Here is a 21,679-nt window from a genome sequence, read left to right as displayed (position 1 = left end):
GGCGTGTCCGCGGTAAATGTGGGGCACGTGGCCCCCGGCGTTTGCCACGGCCACAGAGATTCGCCGGGGCTGCCAGGAATTGCCGGGGCTGCCAGGAATTGCCACGGCTCCCTGGATTTGCCAGAGCTGCCAGGATTTGCTGGGGCTGCCAGGAATTGCCACGGCTCCCAGGAATTGCCACAGCTACCAGGAATTGCCACGGCTCCCAGGATTTGCCACGACTGCTGGGATGTGCCGTGGCTGCCAGGCTTTGCTGCAGCTCCCAGGATTTGCCGTGGCTCCCTGGAATTGCTGTGGCTCCCTGGAATTGCTGTGGCTCCCTGGAATTGCCGTGGCTCCCAGGATTTGCCGTGGCTCCCAGGATTTGCCGTGGCTCCCAGGATTTGCCGTGGCTCCCAGGATTTGCCGTGGCTCCCAGGATTTGCCGTGGCTCCCAGGAATTGCCACAACTGCCACAATTTGCCACAGCTTCCAGTCTTTGCCGTGGCTCCTAGGCTTTGCCACGGCTCTCAGGATCTGCCGTGGCTCCCGGGATCTGCCGTGGCTCCTGGGATCTGCCATGGCTCCTGGGATCTGCCGTGGCTCCCGGGATCTGCCGTGGCTCCGGGGGTGCGGCCGGGGCGCCGCAGCCTCTCCCGCATCTCTCCGGTGACAAAATGGCACCGGCGGCAGCGGCGGTGCCCCCGCACGGCGCGGCCAGCGCGGTGACAGGGACCGGGGGGTGTCACAGGGAGCGGGGGGAGGGCGATGCCAGGCAAGGGGGCACAGAGGCGGGTGCGTGCCCAGGGAGGAGCAGGGGGATGCGGGGAGCTCGTGGCGGGGGTGCCGAAATGGGGTGCTGGGTGCTGGCGGGCATTTCGGGGGGCTGGTGGAGGGGGGGGCTCATGGGGGGGGTGCAGGGCGATGCAGGGAGGGGGTGAAGGGTGCTGGTGGGGGGGTCGGGGTGCTGATGGGGTCGGTTGCTGATTTTGGGGGGGTGCCGTGATGCAAGGAAGGGGTTCAGGATGCTGATGGGGGGGTGCGCAGGGTGCTGATTGTGGGGTGGGGGGGGTGCGGAGTGCTGCGAGGAGGGGGCCAGGGTGCCGATGGGGGGATCAGGGTGCTGATGGGGGGGCCAGGGTGCTGATGGGGGGGGTCAGGGTGCCGATGGGGGGGTCACGCTGCTGATGGGGGGTGCGCACGGGGCTGATGGGGAGGGGGTCACCCCCTGCTCCTCCCCGCAGGCCCGACCCCGCTGCACCCACTCGCTCCCCGCCGCACCGAGACCCCCCCCCCCATGCCCTCCGCAGCCCCCCCCGCGCCGCATCCATCATCATCATCATCCCCCCCCCGCCTCCCGCCTCCTCCTCCGCAGCCGCCCCTCCCCTCCCGGCGCCGGGGGGCACAGAGGGGGTCTCGGGGGGTCCCTGCGGGGGTGTCGCCGTGGGGGGGTCCCGGGGGGGGTCCCGGTGTGGGGGGGGGGTCTCACCTCTGCCGCGCTCGCGCCGCCGCCTCCTCCCCGCAGCGACTGCAGCAGATGCGGAGCCCGGGTGACGTCGGCTGAGGGGCGGGGCTCTCTATGCAAATGAGCCCGGACGTCACGGGCGCGCCCCTGAGGGAGGCGCTGATTGGCTCGGCGGCGCGCTTTGATGGACAGCGGGCGGACGTGGGGGGGAGGAGACCCCCCCTCCCGGCGCGGTGGTGGGCGCCGCCCCCTCCTCCGGCAAGGCGCAGTGGTGCGGTCCGGCCGCGCTCCGCGGGGCGCGGGATGAACCATCCCTGCGCCGGCGGGGGGTGTAGCGTGAACCATTCCCGCTCAAAGGGGGGGACGAGGTTTGACAGCCTCCCTGTCGCGACATGGCGCGCTATCGCGACGCCTTCCCTAGGCCTGCAGTCGCGGGCAGACCGGTCCTTCCCGTGCCAGGGCGGCTGGCGCTGAGGCGGGGCTGGTGCGCAGGTGGGCGGCCATGTCCTCCCTCGCCCCGAGGCTGCAGCGGGGATTAGGGCCGGCAGCATATGGCGGCCTGAGGGCCGCGGCACCGCCCTGCCCTGCCCGGGGCCCCGCAGCCTCCCCGGCCCGGCCCTGCCCGGGGGCTCGGTGCCCGCTGTCCCGGTGCAGCTCTCGGCTCCTGCCCAGGCCCATCCCGCAGCCCCGGCAGGAGCGAGCCGGACGCGGTGGGCACGGGGTGGGCAGCGGGGACATGGAGCGCAGCCCTCAGGGACAGCGGGGTGGGATGGAGGCAGCTGTGGGGATGGACACGGGGCCAGGGATGGAGCCAGCCATGAGGGTGGAACCAGCTGCAGGATGGATCCGGCTGTAGGATGGATCCAGAATTAATCAGGGATGGATCGGATCCAGAATTAATCAGGGATGGATCCAGCCATGGGGATGGACACAGGGCCAGGGATGGAGGCAGCTGTAGGATGGATCCAGAATTAGGGATGGATCCAGAATTAGGGATGAATCCAGGCTCAGGGATGGATCCAGGCTGCCGTGGCCATTTTCCATCACCTTCTCCAGCCAACACCCCCACTGCCCTCCTTATGCTGCAGCCCCCCAGCCAGAAAAGGGGCAAAAAGGGGCTTTTTCACCAGCTCCTGCCTTGCTCCAGCCCGGCAGAGTGCGGGCTGGATCTGGATTTGAGGAATTTGAGAGCACAGAGCTGTCTGGACAGACGGGGGGACATCCAGCACCCACCAGGGCTGGCACCGAGCTGCCACCACCCCGTGCAGGGCCCGGCACTCCCGGCCAAACCCCGCAGAACGCCTGGGCTGGGGAAAAACCATCGGCTGCCGAGGCTGTGCTGGTGCCAGGGCAGGCAGGGGGCGAGGGCCCCACGTGCCAGGGCAGTGCCACGGGTGGGGACGTGTTTGTGGAGATAAATCACCGTGGGGAGCAATGCGGAAGAGCCGGGAACGGGCTCCGCGGCGCGCCAAGCCGGCGATTAAATATTTACCTTAGCAGGTCGTGTTTGCCAGCGATGGATCGGCGTTTCCAGGGAGGAGCTGGCTTTTGTTCCAGCACAGAGCCAGGCCCTGCCCCGTGCCCGGCGGGAGACGGGGCCACCAACCGCACCGCTCCCTGGGGACATTGGCTGCGGCTCCCCGTGACACAGAGAGGCGCTCGCAAGGCTCGTGTTTAGGGTGGAACAAACCGGGTTTAATCTCTGGAAGGTGAAGGAAGAATCCCAAAGGACCCTGCCCCAGGCAGGATAACGGAGATGGGGGGGCGGGAGGGTGGTGGCAGCACCCGCCAGGGTCCGAAATGTGAAATACAAATGGCGTTTGGAGTGATCGCAGGCTAGAAATGCAAGTTTCCTCCTCAAAAGTGCGTCTCTCCTGCCCCGAAAACGCGTGTGAGCCTCGGGGAGGCTGGTAGTAAAAAGTGAGCTACAAAAGGCTTTAAAAAGTGAACCTATCCCCAAATAAATAAACCGCCGAGCCGTGCCCGTGCCGTGCGCCGGTGCCTGGGGGTGCCTCGTGCCGGGGGTGTCGCCAGCACCCTCTGCCCACCGTGGGGCTGCCGTCCTGCCGGGGGACACCTGGAAGGTGCTGGAATGCTCCTTCCCGCGGCCCTGCGGGGTGTGATGTCCCCAGGGCTGGGCCGGGCCCGGAGCAGCGTGTCCCCACGCCCTGTCTGAAGGGGACAGGGACCTTTCCCAGGGAGAAGGCCAGCAGCGTCCTCGTACCTGTCAGGACCTGCCCAGCTCCCAAACGGGGACACATCCCGGGCGCCTCCGAGTCCCTGCAGCGCCGGGGCTCCCCAGTGCCGGCTCCCCACTGTCCCCAGCGCTGCTCGGGGCAGTGCCCGGTCCCACGTCCCCCCGTCAGCGAGGGGACCCGCGCTGGGCCGGTGCCGCTACGTGCCCAGGGACAGGAATGTGACATTTCCCTCCGTGTCCAGGCACAGCCCCTGGCTGCCCTCGGGCCCTGGCACGGAGCACCCGGTGGCCTGCCGGTTGTCCACGTCCCTGGGGCGGGCCACGGGCGAGTCCCGGTCCCCGGGGCCGGGGGACAGGCGCTTGGTGTCGGCAGACTCCGAGTCATCCGTGCCCGGTGTCTTGGAGCCGCTGTTGTCCTCGTCCAAGGGGCTCTCGGCCCCCTCCAGCTCCGTGTCCGACTCACCCTCCTCCTCCTCCTCCTCCTCCAGCGTCAGCTCGAACTGGAACTTGTCGGCGGTGGCGGGGGACACGGCGGCTGCCTGGGGCGGAGGGGACGGGCTGCGCGGGATCATGCTCTGGTACCACTCGCGGTTGTCCTCCAGCGTGTCCAGCAGCTCCTGGGCGTCGGGGTGCACCAGGTCGGCCCAGGTCTCCCACAGCGGGTGGGCGATGAAGTCGATGAATCCCACCTGGGGGGGGAGGCAGAGCTGAGCCCCCTGCCCTGCCCGGGAGCCCTGCCCCGTCCCCAGGCTGCCGACCCCACCTGGGATTTCTCCACGGAGGCGGTGTGCTTGTCGCACATGGGGCTGATCTCCATGCCCTTCTCCCGCTCCCGGTCGCCTTGGTGGAAGAACTCCACCATGATGCGGTCGGTCCACTGCCGGTACAGCTCCAGCGGCTTCGTGGGGTTGCTGAGGTCGGCGCAGTGCACCATGTTCTGCAGGACCTGCGGGCGTGGGCACCGTGTCCTCTGTCCCCCGGGGCCACCCTCACCGTGCCACGAACTCGCTCGGCACCCCAGTTGGGTTCGGGATGGTGGTGGCACCAAATGGGACACCCCGGCAAGGCCAGAGCTGGGATGGACATTCCCCATGTCCCCACCTGGATCCGGTCAGAGTAGTTGTCCAGCAGCAGCACACCCAGGCTGGTCACCTTCTTGGTCTCCACCATGGTTTTCAGATCCGCCAGCAGGTTCATGTGCTTGGACATGTCCGTGGCCAACACCTGGGCGGGGAGAGGTGGGAAGGGGTCTCAGCCCGATCCCCCAGCCCACACCCCACCCCGGGCTGGTCCGGCCCCCCCGTACCATGTCGATGACCATTTTACGGAGCGTCTGCCTCTGCTTCCTGCTCAGGTTCTGGAAGATGTCGCAGTTCTCCTCCTGCAGGAGCTTGAAGCCCACGGCCAGGTGGTGATTCTCCAGCACCGAGGCGTCGTTGTACATCAGGGCCAGCTCTGAGTCTGTGAGATGGCACTGGTCACCTCAGGGTGACTCCTGGGGTCCCCCAGTATCCTCCAGGTCCATCCCTGCGCCCCAGCTCACTGGTGTTGATGAGGAACTGGTTGGAGACCCCGGGGTGGTCAACGTCGTGGATGGCGCTGGCAAAGATGGCAGCCATGATCTCCAGATCCGTGAAGACAGCCTAGGAACGGTGGGAAAAGGCATTGGGGACAGGTTACAGCCCCGCCAGGCACACCTGGGTGGCTTCAGGTGACCAGGAATCACCTCCAGCGCCGGCGTGGAGAGCAGGACGTGCGTGGACTGCGCCACGTCGGCGGCGTGCAGGTTGTTGTGGTAGGCCACGTCGGCGTGGTAGTGATCCTCCAGCGTCAGCATGTAGGTGATGAAGGTGTTGACGGGGATGCGGAAGGTCTTCATCAGGTCACGCTCCTGTTGGGAAGCCAGAGGTGGCTCGTCCCCACGCGGGCACAGGGACAGGGACAGGGACACCCCGGCGGGACGCTCACCTGGAAGATGCTGTACATGATGACGGTCAGCGGGCGGTTCCCCGAGTACTCGGCCACTTTGAACACGTCGAGCCCCCACTTGTTGGTGTCCTCCAGCTCCTGGGGAGCAGAGGGACAGAGATCCGTGGGGGGGCTGGCGCCGGGGACTCCGCGGTCGGAGGGGTCACCCCTGCCAGGGCCCACCTTGGCCAGCAGCGCCTCGTGCCGCGTGCGCACCCCGAAGCGCGGGATGCCGGCGGCGGCCAGGCTGGAGCTGTGCTTGAGCTTCCTGACGCCGCTGATCTGGGACATGGGGCGCTTCCTCCGCTCCTTCTCCTTGTCCTTTGCCAGCGCCGAGGGGATCTCCACCTCGTGCTGCTTGTCTGGGGTGACACGGGGAGGCCGTGAGCAGGGCAGGAGCCCAGATGTCACTGCCAGCCTCTCCCTGGCTCACGCTGAGGACAGGCACAGGTCACGCTGTGACAATTCAGGGGGCACCCATCCACAGGTCCCCCTACCAGGGGACCCCTGGACACTCCTCCAGGCACACAGGGGCGGCCCCAACATCCCCAGCGCACCAGTATCCACCAGTACGAGCCAGCACTCCCAGCCAGGACAAATGCTGTGACATCTGTGGGACAAATCCCACTGGGACACCCGGGAAAACCCCCCTGGTCCCCCCATTCCATTCCCCCACAAGAAGCAAGCGGGACCTTCCGCTGGCATCATCCCCGTGGGCACCCCAGCTCTCGGGGGACACAAAGCCCACCCTGCTGCCGGCGGGGAGGTGACCCTGGGGCGGGGGTTCCTCACCCAGGAAGGTGCTGGAGATGTACTCGGACACCTGGTTCCCGGAGCGGCTGGTCTCCGAGAGGTGCGACAGCTCCCGGTTCAGCATCCGCTTGAACTGTGGGTGGGGGGCAGGCTCAGCGCTGCGAGGGGCTGGCAGCACATCCTGGGGGGGCTCCGGGGGTCCCCATGCCCGCCAGGGTGACCCCGATAAGGTCCCTTACCTTGTTGGAGGCCATCTCGCTGACCGAGTGCCGGGTCTGCAGCGTCTCCAGCTGGTCCAAGCACCAATCCAGCTCCTCCAGGGTCTCCCTCGACAGCTTCTGGTGGGCATCTTCTGCTGGGGGCACCCGCCAGCTTGGCAAGGGGCCTGCCGGCAGCGCGGCCACCCGGCACGGGGGGGCTGGCGCCACACCAAACCCGGGGACTCGCCAGCCTGGGGGGTCACAGCACCCCCCGAGCGGGGCAGGGGGCACGGGGGGACGCGGGGCATCCCTGGGCAGCGGGGCTCAGCCCCGGCTCGCTGTCCCCATGGCGTGGCAGCCCCGGCACGCGGCGTGCCACGCTGTCCCGTGGGGTGACAGCCAACCCCGGGGGCAGCCGGGCTCCCGCGGGGCCCCGCTCGCCGCCGGGCTTTTATTAATGGAAGGTTTGACGTCAAGCGGAGCTTTTCCACCGCCGCGAAGGGCGGCCAGGCGGGAGGAGCCGCCGAAAACCAGACATGGATCCCAAAGGGCAAAGCCGCAGCTCTGCCTCGGCCTGGGGGAAGCGGCTGCGCCCCCAGGGCACAACAGGACGCAGCCCGGGGACACGGGGACAGCCAGCTCGTCCCAAATTCTCCCCACCGCCGTCCCCCCGGCACTCACCCGAGAGGCTGGCCTTGCTCCCCGAGGGCAGGCTGCTGCTCGATCCTCGCCTGTCAAACACGGGGGGCTGAGTAGCTGTGACCCCCACAGCGGTGCCGCCCCCTCGCCGTGGGCCGGGGTCCCCACTCGGGTGACATCCTCGCCCATCCTCCCTCCCCTTGCCGACTCACTTGATGCCAGCGCGGTCCTGCAGGTGGGTCAGGTTGCTGCGGACGGTGCGGAGGCTGGCCAGGACCTGGGGGGCGACAGGGGGCTGGGGTCGGGCGGACCCCCCCGGGACACCCACCCCGCTGCCGGCCGCAGGCCGTGTCCCCTGCTGTGTCCCCCCGTGTGGCACCTACCTGGGCAAAGGGTGTGACGATCATGTCTTCTCCGTGCCTGCGGGAGCACAGCGAGCGTGAGGGGAGGGGAGGGAGGGGAGGGAGGGGAGGGGGCGTCCCGGGGGATGTGGGCTGGGGGACACTCACAGGTCGCTGGCGATGGAGGAGTTGCGGGACATGGCTTTTGGGGACAGGTCGTAGTCGCTGTCGGAGCGGTAGAGGAAGGACTCGCGGCGCTGGCCGTGCGAGAAGGTGCCCTGCAGCACCAGCCCCGCGCCCGGGCTGGCCTGGGGGTCCAGCGCGCCCCGGCCGGGGGGGCCATTCTCCAGGTCAAAGCTGCGAGGGGACAGGGGACAAGGCTGGCACGGGGACCGCAGTGTCCAGGGGATGCTGCCAGCTTTGTCGGGTTCTCTGTGCCACCGTCCCGCTCTGGCTTGGTGGCCCTGTGGTGACACCGGTGCCCGGTCTGGCCCTGCTGGCTGCTCCACCTGCGGAGCGCGGGCACGGCTCGGTGCGCACGGACCCTCTCAGCTCCCTGCTGGCACAGCGGGTCTGGCATTTGGGACGCTGACTGGCAGAGCCAGGCTGTCCCCTGTCACCCAGCTGGGACAGGACCCGCTGCCCTGGAGCTCCCAGCTCCAGGGACCCCCAGGAAGGGCTGGCTCCTGCCTGTCCCTGTCACCTGTCACCTGTCACCAGCACCACGGTCCCGAGTCCTCCAAAGGCTCCATCAGCCCCGTCTCGAGGCGCCGTGTCCCATGGAGGGGACAATATCCCAGCCACGGCACAGAGCCAGGGGACATCGAAGGACAGAAACCGACGCACAAGCCAAGCCCTGGCCCCTGGGGACACGCTGGCGGCAGCCCAGGGGCACCCCAACCGGAGTCACCCGGCAGCCGCGTGCATCCAGGGGGGACAGGGGACAGGGATGGCGACCCTGCGGTGTCCCCAGGCTGGCCGCGGCCGCCTCACCCACCCTGCCGCACCGCTGGCCCCGGGGTCATGGGAAAGGCTGCACGCAGCAGGGACACAGCGAGGGCCATCCAGCGCCTGTCCCCTCCCGCAGCCGCCACCGCCGCGGGGACGGCGACAAGCCACCCCAGAGCAGCGGGACGGCGCAGATGCCACAGGGGCCACCGCGTCCCCAGCACCTACCCGATGCAGGAGTGCCTCCGGGACGGGCAGCGGCTGCCCGGCAGCATCGTCCCGCTCCGGCAGCCGCGGTGGCTGTGGCGCGGCCGTCCCGGGCAGTGGCAGTGCCAGCCGGCACCGCGTCATGCCATCCCGCAGCCCCTTGTTTTCCTGCCTCGGCTTCCCATCCCCGATGGTACCGGCGACACAAAGCGGCATTGTCCCTCCTTCGGCCCCGCGGGGGGATGCCCGCGTCTGTTCCCGGCCCCGTGCCACCAGCCCTGACCCCGCTGCCACCGCAGGGGACAGCCCCGGGGGACACGAGCCCCTGCCACGGGGTGGGTGCCCAATTAACCCCCCCGGTTTCAGCGTTAATGACCTCCGAGCGGTGTCCGAGCCGGGGGGGCCGCTATAAATAGATGCCGTCGCTGCCGAGGAGGGATGTGCTGAGCCCCACGGCGCCCTCCAAGTGGGCCCGGCGCCCCAAAACCAACCCCACATGGCTCCGAGGCGGGGAGGGCAGGGAGGAGCCGCGGTGGGCGCGTTGGTGCCGTGATTTGGAGGGCAGAGTCCCCCTCCGTCCCCGCCGGGGTCCCTGCCCGGCCATCGCTGCCGTGAGCGCGTCCGTGCTCAGCCCCGCTCGTCCGGCGGCTCGCCCCTGACCGTGAGGGGACACCCGCTGTCCCCTCCTCGTCCCCTGGCGTCCCCACAGCCCCGAGGACGTGCCACAGCTCCGGGTGGAGCCGTGCCACCCCCGTGCCGGCAGCACAGGCTGGTGCCACCCCCCCGCGGGGACCCTCCAGCGTCCCCCCCTTACCAGAGGGGATGCGCCACGGTGAAGCGCCGCTGCAGGCGGATGCTCTGGTTCATCAGGAGCTTCCTGAAGAGGACGGGAGAATTGCGGGGGGAGCTGCGGGGGGACGTGGCCGGAGAAGCCCCCGGCGAGCAGTGCGTGCTGGGCAGCATGGCCCGGCTCAGGGACCCCCGGGCCGGCGAGGCCCCGCGGCCCCCGGTGCGGAGCAGGAAGCGTGCGGCCGGCCCGGCCCCGGCAGCCCCGGGAAACTTTCCATCCCCCTCCCGCCCTGCGCCTGGGAAATTAAACAACTGTCTGGCTCCGGCAGCCGGCGCACGGAGCCGGTCCCCCCCCGGTGTGCCTGGCGGCCCGGGCACGTGGGCCCTCGCTGGCCCGGTGCCACCGGCCACCCTGCTGTCCCCGAGGCGGCAGCTGCTCCTGAAAGGGCAGGGGTGGCTCTGCCCGGAGACACGGAAAAACGCCCCACGAAGCCCCCAGGGAGCCAGAGGTACGGAGAGGACGTGCCACGGTGCCACCGAGGGACACAGCTGAGCACGGAGCATCCCGGACACGCGGTGTGGCTGTGACACGGTGCCACCGAGGGACACAAGTGAGTCTGGAGCATCCCGGACACGCGGTGTGGCTGTGACATGGTGCCACTGAGGGACACAGCTGAGCACTGAGCATCCTGGGCACGCGGTGTGGCCGTGACACGGTGTCACCGAGGGACACAAGTGAGTCTGGAACACCCTGGGCACGCGGTGTGGCCGTGCCATGGTGCCACCAAGGGACACAAGTGAGTCAGGAGCACCCTGGGCACACGGCGTGGCCGTGCCATGGTGCCACCAAGGGACACAGTGGAGCACAGAGCATCCTGGACATGCAGTGTGGCCGTGCCATGGTGCCACCAAGGGACACAGCTGAGCACGGAGCATGCCAGGCACGTGGTGTGGCGGTGCCGTGGTGCCACCAAGGGACACAGCTGAGCACGGAGCATGCCAGGCACACGGTGTGGCTGTGCCATGGTGCCACCGAGGACCTGTGAGAGCCAAAGCCACCCCACACCGTGCCCCAGCCCCTGCCTGGGGCTGTCCCCTCCTGGAGCCACTCCCGAGCAGAACAGGGAGCAGCAGGGTGAGGTCCAGCTGGTGGACAGTGACACTGTGGGGGACCCACTGTGAGGTGGCCGTGGGAGCTGGCGCCTGCCCAGCCTGATGTGGCTACCGGCTGTTCCTGATGGGCACAAAAATATCCAGCAGCCGGCAGGGAGCCAGGAGGGACAGCAACAGAGAACAGAGCCCCCCTGCCAGGTGGGGACCCCAAAACCCTCTGGAGGGGGGTCCCGGAGGGGTCACCTCGGCTTTCAAGGGACTGCAAGCACGACCGTGGGGACATCGGGGCAGAGGGATGTGGGACGGGGACATCGGGGAGGTGGGACAGGGGGAAGAGCCCCCTGTGCTGGCTGGCAGCAGGGGCAGCAGGGGCTGGGCTGGCCGCAGGACAGCCGGTCCCCGTGCCCAGGACAGCCAGTCCTTATCGGAGTGTCACTGTCCCCACGTGTCTGTGCAGGGCTGCAGGACAAGTGACACCAGAGCCATGTCCCTCGGCTGTGCCAGCTCGTTGCTGTCCCCACAAGCCGGGCTGGGAGAGGCACGGGACAGGGGGAATGACCCAAAAATAGCCCTGCAGCAGCGCAGCTGGGCCCGAGCCACCGCGGGAGGGACCGAGGTCACCTCGGGCAGGGCCAGGCCAGCCCTGTGGTGGCTCTGGCCGGGCCACGGGATGGGGACAAGGAGGGGGTGAGGAGGGCGAGGACAGGGATGGGTGGTGGGGAAAAGGGGGATGGGGATGACAGGGACAGGGAGGGACAGGAGTGCCGACGAGGTGACAGGGACAGGCGGTGATCGCAGCGCACATCCCGGGGCTGGCACGGCGGGGTCGGTGACAGAGGAGTTTGTCCCCAACCCACCGGGTGCTCTGCCCCGGTGCCGCTGTCCGGCCGCCGGTGCTGAAGGCGGCAGCGTCCCCGCCGGCCGTGCCGTGCCCGGTAACCCGTTCCCGGTACCACCGGGGCACCACCTCCCCCCTCCCCGTCCCGCCCTTACCGGGGGGGCTCGGACTCATCGCCGCTGCTGGGGCCGCTCTCCTCGATGGTGAACACCACGCGGGCAGCCTCGGGCTCGGGGGCGCGGGCCGCCTCCGCCAACCGGCAGCCCAGCGGCGGCAGCAACGGGGTCCCGGAGAAACGGCGGCGCACGGCGCCCACCGCCGCTCCCGGGCCCGGGCCCGACGGGGCGGCCTCGGCGGGGTCGCGGCAGCGCTGCCGGGAAACGGAGCAGCGGTGAGGGGCGCGGGGAGCGGCCCCGGGAAGGGGGGTCCCTGCTGATCCCGGCCCGAGGGTCCCGCCCGGGCAGCGCCCCCCGCCGGTACCGAGCGCCGGTAGCGCGCTGGCGCCCCCTGCCGGACACGGTGCGGCGCTGCGACCGGGGGTACCGGGGTGTTACCCGGGCCGGGGGGGCACCGGGAAAGGCACAGCCGGTGCACCGGGAGCGGCTCCGCCCGCAGCGCACCGAGCCACCGGGACTCCCCCCGTCCTCCTCCTCCTCCTTCTTCCGCCGCCACCGGAGAGGACCCCCCTGACTCCCCCCGGGACCCCGCCGGAAAAACCCTCGGAGCCGGCGCGCAATTACGCAGAGGTGAATAATAATTAACCGCCCATTAAGGGGATAATTAACTCCGGCTCAGCGCCGCCAGCCCGGTTATTGCTGCCCGGGGGCCCGGCGCTGGGACGATCATACCGGGGACACCCCTCGCCCACCGGGACACCCCTCGTCCCCCCGGTGGCCCCCGGTGGCGGTCTCACCTCCGCGCCGAGGAAGGGCAGCGCTGTCCGGCTCCGTCTCATCGCCGTCCCTGCGGGGGGAGCTCCGGGAGCCGCGGCCGGGAGGGGCTCACCGGCGGGGACCCCCCTCCCGCGGCTGGGGACACCCCGGGGGCCACCCCGGGCCCGGGAGGCGCGGGCTGCTCCCCACCGTGATTTATGGCCACCGGCTCTCGGCCGGGCTCTGCCCCTATCTCGGGTTTCGGGGCCCCCCCGCCCCACTCCCGGCGCTCCCGTGGGCTGGATGGGGACAGGGACAAGGATTTGAGACCCCCCCCCCCCACAAATCCTTGTGTGGAGCACCCGCCAGATCGCGACCCCGCCGGTGCCACGTTAGCGCTCCACCCGGGACACCTGCCACCCACCGTCCCCGAGAACCGGGGCACGCCGGGGCGCGCCCGCAGAGCCCCCGCACCGATCCCCCCGGGATTTGCCGGCACCGGCAGCGGCCTCATCCCAATCCCCGCACCCGCCGCTGCCCGGCACGGGGGTCCCCGGTGGTGCAGCCCCCCGGCCCCGCCCGCAGCCCCTCACCGGTGCCCGGTCCTCGCGGCGAGCGCGGCCCCGGCCGAGTGCAGCGGAGCAGAAGGAAGGCGACGTGCGTGCCTGGCCGCTCGCTCCCTCCCATCCCTCCCATCCATCCCACCTCGCCGGGGGGAGCTGCGCGGCCCCCCCAGCCCCGGCACCACCGCCGCACCGGGAACGCCCCGGCACCGCCAGCCCGGAGCGGGGCACCCCCAAAGCCGCCGGGACCTCCCTCCCCCGGGAGCGGGGGCTTTCCCCGGGCAGGCTGCGGAGCACATGGCAGGCGGGAAAGCAGAGGCAGGGCAGCCGTTCTTTATTCAGAGCGGGGGGGGGGGTCAGCTGGGGGTGGGGGGGGTGACAGGGGAACCCCCTCCGTCACTTTGCTCTGCGGAAGAAGAGAAAGAGAGCGGGGTGAGCGCCCGCATCCTGGACCTGCTGACCCCAAAGAATCCCCCCCTGGGCACCCCCGGCCCCCCCACGCACCATGGGCACCTCATCCAGGTGCTGGAAGGGGGGGGTCCCGCGCCGGGACAGCCGCAGCAGCAGCGCGGCCACCGCCGCCACCAGCAGGCACACGGCCAGGGAGGTGACAGCGACCACAGCAGGGCTCAGCTCAGAGGGGTGCTGCTCTGTGGGGTGAGACGGGAACCCCGTTATTCCTCCTGGCACCCTGTTATCCCCCGGTACCCCGTTATTCCCCCTGGCACCCCATTATTCCCCCTGGCATCGTGTTATTCCCCCCTGGTACCCTGTTATCCCCCCTGGTACCCTGTTATTCACCCTAGCACCCCATTATTCCCCCTGGCACCCCGTTATTCCCCCCTGGCACCCCGTTATTCCCCCCTGGCACCCCATTATTCACCCTGGCACCCCGCTATTCCCCCCCACTGAGACTTGTGCCCACCCTCCGAGCACCACGGAGAAAGAGGTGGCTCAAGAGTGGCTCCGGTCACCCGACTGTCACCACCCCCCCCATCACAGCGCTGGCACCCAGCTCCTGTGTCACCTCCACCAGGGCGCTCTGACCCCCCCTGGCAGAGACTGGGGGAGAAAAGGGGAGCCCTCAACAACCCCCCCGAGGAGGGGGAGCAGCCAGGGGGGCTCTGGGACCTGCACCCCTGAGCCCCGCTGTGAGTGCAGCCCCAAGTGGGGATCCAGGGGGGCCGTGCCCATCCCCAGGTCCCCCAGATGCCCGGTGTCCCCCAGCCTGGCTCTCACTGGAGTTCCCAGCCGTGCTGCCGGTGGCTGCTGTCCTTCTGGAGCTGGTGGTGACAGCGCTGGTGCCGTTGGGACCCGGGCTCAGGATGGCTGGGCGGGGAGAAGCAGGCCCAGAGGGCCGGGGTGAGGACGGGGCTGGCGGTGGGGTTGGGCTGGAGGGAAGATGCCCTGTGGGTCTGGACACACTCGTGTGGGATGGAGTTGCCGTGGTGGTGTTGGACGAGGGCGTCAAAGGTGGTGTTGGTCCCGGTGTCCTGGCTGAGGATGGTGCTGTGGTGGTGTTGGATGATGATGGAGGTGCTGATCCTGAGTGTGGAGTTGTTGTGGTGGTGTTGGATGATGATGGAGATGCTGATCCCGAGATATTGTGTGGGGTTGTTGGTGTGGTGGGGCTGGATGATGATGGAGGTGTTGATTCCGAGATTTTGTGTGGGGTTGTTGGTGTGGTGGTGTTGGATGGAGATGATGGAGATGCTGATCCCGAGATATTGCGTGGGGTTGTTGGTGTGGTGGGGCTGGATGGAGATGATGGAGATGCTGATCCCGAGATTTTGTGTGGGGTTGTTGGTGTGGTGGGGCTGGATGGAGATGCTGGAGGTGTTTTTGATCCCGAGGTACTGGGTGGGGTTGGTGCTGTGCTGGGGCTGGATGGAGCTGCAGGGACTGCTCCCGAGTCAGGGCCAGTCGGACTCACACTCGGAGTGCCCTGGCTGGCGGCGGAATGGGATGGAGATGGTGACACGGCTGTCCCTGGGCTGTTCTGAGACACCGTGGGGGCAGGACCAGCGCCACGTCCCGGCTCCAGACCTTGGAGGAGAGAGCTGCTGAGCAAGCACATGGCAGGACCCCGGCAGGGTCCTGGCAGGGCAGCAGCACCTGCCCCACCTCCCGGCCTCACAGGGATCACTTCCCAGATGGTTTTGATCACACAGAAAGCTGGGACTGAGCCAGTACCGAACCCCAGAGATCCAGAATCACAAAGAGCTGCGGTGGCACGGGCACAGCACTGCCGGGGACAAGCAGAGCGGCGCGGCAGTGCCAGGGCGCGGGGACACGTGCCGACCCAGCCCTTGTGGCACCCACCGGACACCCTGAGGGCCGGGCGTGCTGGGGACTCTCCCGTGGCCACGTGGGACAGAGCAGGTTTGCCGGGCAGCGCTGGCAGTGCCCCTTATCTGCCCAAATCCTGTTTGCACAAGAGGAGGAACAAGCCCAGGCTGGCCCCAGGGGGACAGCGGACAGAAATGCCCCGTGGCAGAGCCAGCACCCAGGGGCACAGCGGGGCTGGGGGTGCCCGCAGCTGCCAGCCTCGCTGGGGTGGGCTGTCCCCAGCAGCTGCCACCCTCTGCCAGGATGGCATGGAGCCCAAGCACCCGGGGTGCCAGGATGGGTGAGCCGAGGCCCCTCGGGGTGCCGGCAGGGTGCGGGGGGCCCAGGCTGGAAGCGGGGGGCCCACAGCGGCCCGGGATACCGGGGGGGGGCCTTTGCCCCGGGAGTGCTGATGCGGTGCCAGGACCAGCTGGTTTGGCAGCCCCGGTGCCCGGGAGGGGCGGGGTGCTCCGGTCCAGCCTGGCACCCCCGGGGAGGACCGGCAGCCCCCCGGTGACCCCAGCCCCAAAAGGGACACGGAACCCCCCCAGCGCCCCACCGGGCCGCCAGTGCGGACCGTGAGGCAACACGTGGTCACCTCCCCGAACTTCCCCGGTGCCCCGGAGCACCGGGACGCTTCTCCCCGTAGCTGGAGCTGGGCGGGGGGAGGCCACACTCACCCACCGCTGGTACCGGGAAGCACCCAGCCTCCCGGTGCTGCATCTCCCACGTGCCCCGGGACCCCGTAGACCCCTCCCCGGTGCCCGGTACCTGCGGCAGCGAGCAGGGCAGCGGCGCAGCAGAGCAGGCGGAGCGCGGCCCGGGCCATGCCGCCCGGTGCCGGTGCCGCCGCCTCTATCCGCCCCCGGGGAAGCGGGGGTGCCCCCTGTCGGTACCGGGCGGCACAGCACCGGGCACCGGGAGAGCCCCCCCAGAACTCCCCCCCACCCCGGCCGCTTCCGCCGCCCACCGCCCAGCCCAGGACCGTGAAACGGCCCCGGTACCGGGAGCCAGCCCTGCCGCCATCTCTGCGGCCACGTGCGGACAGCGGGAAGCGGGCACAAAGGGATCGGGGGACGCGGGGACACGGGGACAAAGGGATCCGAGCAAGTGGAGACCTCGGGATGCAGAACACTGAACCGTGGGAACGTGGGGACAAAGGGACGGCCAAGATGCAGGGACAATGCGATCTGGGGACATGAGGACGCGGCGATTCGGGGATCGGGTGACGCGGGGACACTGGGGCCGGACAGGTGGCTGCCCCGTCCATCCTCGCGGCACATCCGGGGCGCAGCACAACCGCGCCGGGACGGCGCCGCTTCCGCGCGGCGGGGACGGCGCTTCCTCCGGCAAACCGCAGCCGGCTGGCACCGCGCCCCCGGGGAGCCACCCACGGCTCGAAACGTGGGGTCCCCGGGGAGCCACCCACGGCTCGAAACGTGGGGTCCCCGGGGAGCCACCCACGGCTCGAAACGTGGGGTCCCCGGGGAGCCACCCACGGCTCGAAACGTGGGGTTCCCAGGGCCCAGGGACCCCCCAGCCGGCTCCCGGGAGCGGGGCGATGCCGCGGCTGGCACGGGCCGGAGCTGCCGGCCCCAAGCTGGGTGCCGGGGCCGCGGGCTCGGTGCCTCCCTCGGCGCCGCTCTCCCCGGGATGGGGCCCCGCAGGTGGGGAAGGCGAAGGAGGAGCCTCCGCGGTGCCGGGAAGCCCGAGGCTCGCCGAGGTCTCTGGGAGGAGCAGCGGAGGCCCGGCCTCGCTGGGTGCATCGGGGTGACCCCCGGGGGCCAGGACAGGGGGGTGGCGGTGAACCCCCCAAAACACGGAGAGGGTCTGGCAGGGCAGAGCCACAGCCAGGAGCAGCAGCGGGGTCCCCTCGCCCACCTCCGCACGCGTGGGGACCCCTCAGCCCCAGGGGAGCCCAAATTCACCCCCATCCCCCCCGAGAGAGCCCAAATAACCCCGCAACACCCCAACCTTTCACCACCCCCTCCCAAAACATCCTCCACCCTTCCCAGCTCCCCCCAATAACCACAACCCCACGGACCCCCTCGCCCTCCACCCTCCCCAGCGATTCCCAGAGCCTCTTTGCCAGCCCTGGAAGGGTCTCACTCCCCACTCCTCCAGGCCCCCCCCAAACTCCCCAGAGCCCCCCGGTTCCCGTTCCCCCGCACCCCAAGATGGCCCCGGCCGCGCCACTTCCTGCCCGCGCCGCCCCTTCCCTTCCCTTCCCGTCCCTGCCGGGCGCAGCAAACAGCCAGAGGCCAACTCTCCGTGTCGCGGGGTTTTACTGGGACCTCACTGGAATGTGTGGGGCGCGGAGGGGCCCGGCAGGGGCGGCCCGGGCCCCTCTCAGTCCGTGCGCGGCGGGGAAGCCCCGGCCGCCTCTCCCCCCGCGGGGAGCGGGGCGTGCTCGGTGCCCACCGGCCGGAGCCGCTCCCGGTCCTCTCCTCAGACCCCTCAGTCCGCGTCCGGGGAGATGGAGAGGGGGGCGATCATCGCTCTTCTTCCTCCCCTCTGGACCCCCCAGTCCCTGCCCGGGACAGGGCGGGCGCTTCCCCCGCTCCCCTCGGTCCCTCTCGGTCCGTGCCCGGGACCCCTCGGTCCGTGCCCGGGGCAGGAGCGGGCGCTTCCCCCGCTCCCCTCAGTCCGTTCCCGGGACCCCTCGGTCCGTGCCCGGGGCGAGGGGAGCGCTTCCCTCGTTCCCCTCGGTCCGTGCCCGGGGCAGGGCGGGCGCTCCCCCGGGTCCTCGCCCGGGACCCCTCGGTCCGTGCCCGGGCTCGGGGCCCGCCCGGGGTCAGTACGCCGGCACTTGGTGCTGGTGCTGGGGCAGGAGCTGGCAGCCGCTGTTGACGTGGCTGAGCACCTTCTGCTTGAGCTGGGCGACCTGCTCGCGGAGCAGGCTGGCGGTGGAGGCGAGCTCCGTGTTCTGGCTCTTGAGGCTCTTCACCTTCTCCTCCAGCCGGGAGATCCGCTCCAGCTTCCTCTTGCGGCACTTGGAGGCGGCGATGCGGTTCCTCAGCCGCTTCCGTTCCGCCTTGATGCGCTCCTGCGTGTCCATGTCGATGGGGGACAGCGGGGGGCTCTCCCCGAAGCTCGGCACCTCCGGCACGATCTGCGGCTCGTCCTTTAGCGGCGGCGGGGGCGGCGGCGGGGGCAGCCGCGGCGGCGGCGCCGCGAACGGGCCGGGATCGGCGGCGTAGCTGACGGCCGGGTAGGTGCTGAGGTTGGCGTAAACCGGCGGCTCCGGGGCCATCCCGGCGGCGGGCAGCTCGCCCGCGCCGCCGCTTCCTCCCCCGCCGCCGCCGCCCGCGCCGCCGCCGCTCCCCGCCGCGCCGCCGCCCAGCTGGTTCTGCTTGTGCAAGTCCTCCAGCGCCTTGACGAAACCCTCGGCGAACTCCTGCTCCTCGGAGGCGGCCGCTTTAGGGTAGAGGAACTGGCCGCTGGTCGGGGTGGTGGTGACCAGCCCGTTGGACTGGATGATGAGCCGCTCCAGCTCCGGCGACGCCAGCTTGAGCAGCCCCAGCTCGGCCGAGCCCAGCAGCCCCGCCGCCTCGCCGCTGGCCGCGCCGGGGGCTTTCAGCGCCGCCGCCACCTGTTCCGGTAAGGCCATGCCGAGCGCGTCCTTCTTCATCATGCTGCCGCCGGGGAAAGGCAGGAGGAGCCCGTTGCTGCCGGAGGACGGAGCGAAGCCGCTGCCGAGGCCGCTCAACACATCATCATGGTAGAAGGGTGTTTCCATCCTCCTCCCCCGCCCGGCTGCGGGGGAAACGGCGCCGGGGCGGGGGGAGGACCGGGGCGAGGGGGGGGGGGGGGTGGGGGGGAGGCGCCCGGTGCGCACCGGCCGCGGCCCCGCTCCTGCGCGCGCGCACACGGCTCTGCCGCCGCCGCGCGCCCCGCGCCCCGTTAAATAGGCGGCGCCGCCGCGGTGACCTCACCGCGCCGAGTCCCCATTGGCTGCAGATGACGTCCTCGCCCGCCCTCGTTTGCATACGGGCCGCGGCACCGCCCCCGCGGGGGCGGAGGCCACGCCCCGGCCCGGCCACGCCCCGGTCCCGTCGCCGCGGCGACCGGCGGGTAAACGGGACAACAGCGCGCGGGGCCCTGGGATGACGTCAGCGCGGGGGAGGGGTGGTCACGTGGCCGGCGGCGCGCGCGCCCCGCCGGGGCTGATGGGCACAAAGGGAGGGGCGGGAACCGGGCACGGGAACGGGAACGGGAACCGGGCACGGGAACGGGAACCGGGCACGGGACACCGGGAACCGGGCACGGGACACCGGGAGCCGGGCACGGGACACCGGGAACGGGAACCGGGAACGGGAACCGGGCACGGGGCACCGGGAGCCGGGCACGGGAACCGGGCACCGGGCAAGGGGCACCGGGAACCGGGCACTGGGAACGGGAACCGGGCACGGGGCACCGGGAACCGGGCACGGGAACGGGAACCGGGCACGGGGCACCGGGAACCGGGCACTGGGAACCGGGCACGGGAACGGCTACAGGGCACCGGGAACTGGGAATAGGAACCGGGCACGGGAACGGCCACAGGACACCGGGAACCGGGCACGGGGCACCGGGAACCGGGCACGGGAACGGCCACAGGGCACCGGCAACCGGGCACGGGGCACGGGAACCGGGCACTGGGAACCGGGCACGGGAACGGCCACAGGGCACCGGCAACCGGGCACGGAGCACCGGGCACCGGGACGGCACAGGGCACCGGCCGCAGGGCAGCGATAACCGGGCACGGGAGCAGCCACAGGGCACCGGGAACGGGGCAGGGGAACCAGGCACTGGGAATAGGAATGGGAATTGGCTGCTGAGAATCGGAAGTGGCACCGGGCACCGGAACCGGCCACCTGGCACTGGGCTCCCGGTACCGGCACCAGAACTGTCCCTGGCATGGGCACCGGCCACTGGGCACTGACTCAGGCACCGGTACCGGGCACTGGGCACCAGCACCGGGCACTGGCACCGAGCCGCTCACCGGCTGTGAAAAGCGTACAACAAATAAATAAACAAATAAATAAATAAACAAATAAATACACCGGGCCAGGCACCGCCACGGGACCTCACGGGAACCCTGGGGACAGCCAGGCCACCACCCGAGTGGGTCAGCCCGGGACACACCGCTGGCTCTGCTGGTGTCCCCACACCTCTCGCGTGTCACCGCCCCGGTGTTTGTCACCGCCGTGCCCCGGTGCCACCGGGGAGGATGGGATGGGGGGGGTTACACCGCACGGTCACTCCGGGCGGACCCCGCACCGCGGCTCAGCCGGGGCCACAACGAGCCCGGCGCAGGCGGCACCGGGGAAGGAGTTAACGGCGGCGGCGGCGGCGGTGGCGGTGGCAGACGTCACGGCCGGCCAAGCCCGCGGGCGGCTGAGGGGGCGGATCGGCGTCAGCGCTTGACGTCACCGGCGCGGGGGGAGGCAGCGCCGGTGGCCGCCGATAACCCCCCCACACACACACCGGGCAGGATGCGGCCCCCGCGCCGCCGAGCCCCCGGGCACACGCGGGACACCGGGGCGGGTGACGCGGAGCCGGCCGCGATTGCGGCCAGACGCTCGCCGGGCTAACGGCAGCGATCCAGCAGCGCTGCGGGCGTGGGGGGACTCGCGGGACCCCGCGGGCCGCCCCCCCCGGTTCTCCCGGTGCCAGCAGCTCCCGCCCCGGTGTGTCCGGGCTGCGTGCTGCCCGCAGCCCGCGGGGACGGCGTGGCACGGCGCGGGGTGTGGGGACAGCGTGGCACGGCACGGCACGGCCCTGGCTTCAGGGGACGCGGGTGACACCCAGGACAGGGCAGCGCTCGGGCAGTGCCGGCCCTGGGGAAACTGAGGCACGGGAGAACAACTGCGATCTCCCCCCCCCCCCCACCCCCAACAGCTGCTGTTAATTAAACCCCGAATAAACGCAGTTCATTAAATCTCGGCCGGAGCAGAGCGGACACTGTGTCCCCCGCTGTCCCCCGTGTCCTGTCCCGGGCTGGGCGGCAGTGGCGGTGCCGGGCCCGGTGTCCCGGGGGCTCCCCGCTGGAGCCGCCGTCGCCTTTCCGCCCCAAACCCCTCATTAGGGGCGCGGCGGCGGCCGGACCGGCAGGTTCAGACTTTCCATCCCGGCCCAACCCGGCGGGCGAGGGACAGGGGGGTAAAAACCCTCCCCTTGCCCCCGTCCCAACCCCGCTCGGGGTCCCCGGCTTGGGGACACACCTTGGGCACGGCCACCCGCGGGCACCGGGCTACCCGCACGGAAATCGGGGCGAGCAGCACCGGCTTTGGCTGGCGGCGCTCCCCGGGTTCCGCGGAGGAACCGGCCGGTGCCGGGGCGTCCCGGGATGAGAGCCGGGCACAACCCCGCACCCCTCCCCGCGGGGCTCATCCTGCTGTGTCGCCCCCCTTCTGCCACCTCTGCTGTCATCCCGCGCGTCCCTTGTCCCCAAACCAAGGAGCCGTGCCCGCAGCGAGCCAGCGGCTTCGTTTTCT

General features: G+C 70.7%; 2 protein-coding genes across 5 annotated transcripts; both read right to left on the bottom strand.

Annotated features, from left to right (window-relative positions):
- Positions 1-3,116: 3,116 nt before the first annotated feature.
- On the bottom strand, positions 3,117-12,834 carry LOC119712564 (cAMP-specific 3',5'-cyclic phosphodiesterase 4C-like). Of its 4 annotated transcripts, XM_038163940.1 has the most exons (16): positions 12,351-12,834; positions 11,593-11,807; positions 7,711-7,899; positions 7,585-7,621; positions 7,414-7,478; positions 7,244-7,293; positions 6,602-6,717; positions 6,402-6,495; positions 5,793-5,971; positions 5,610-5,708; positions 5,368-5,532; positions 5,185-5,284; positions 4,948-5,102; positions 4,743-4,865; positions 4,405-4,587; positions 3,119-4,330 (listed from the first exon to the last, which is right to left on the bottom strand). In XM_038163940.1, the coding sequence occupies exons 1-16, from the start codon at positions 12,390-12,392 to the stop codon at positions 3,839-3,841; spliced, it is 2,304 nt and encodes a 767-aa protein (XP_038019868.1). In that variant the 5' UTR covers positions 12,393-12,834; the 3' UTR covers positions 3,119-3,838. The 4 variants fall into 4 exon arrangements, with proteins under 4 accessions (XP_038019866.1, XP_038019869.1, XP_038019867.1 ...); XM_038163938.1 differs by lacking the exons at positions 11,593-11,807; positions 12,351-12,834 and adding an exon at positions 9,512-10,272 and having other exon boundaries at positions 3,117-4,330; XM_038163941.1 differs by lacking the exons at positions 11,593-11,807; positions 12,351-12,834 and adding an exon at positions 8,719-9,470 and having other exon boundaries at positions 3,117-4,330.
- A 4,632-nt stretch (positions 12,835-17,466) lies between these two features.
- On the bottom strand, positions 17,467-19,030 carry JUND (JunD proto-oncogene, AP-1 transcription factor subunit). Its single transcript, XM_038163942.1, has one exon. The coding sequence runs from the start codon at positions 18,937-18,939 to the stop codon at positions 17,995-17,997; it is 945 nt and encodes a 314-aa protein (XP_038019870.1). The 5' UTR covers positions 18,940-19,030; the 3' UTR covers positions 17,467-17,994.
- Between the last annotated feature and the right edge of the window lie 2,649 nt (positions 19,031-21,679).

Source organism: Motacilla alba, chromosome 28, assembly GCF_015832195.1.
Source record: "Motacilla alba alba isolate MOTALB_02 chromosome 28, Motacilla_alba_V1.0_pri, whole genome shotgun sequence".
Classification (NCBI taxonomy): domain Eukaryota; kingdom Metazoa; phylum Chordata; class Aves; order Passeriformes; family Motacillidae; genus Motacilla; species Motacilla alba.
This window is presented reverse-complemented; position numbering and strand designations above follow the sequence as displayed.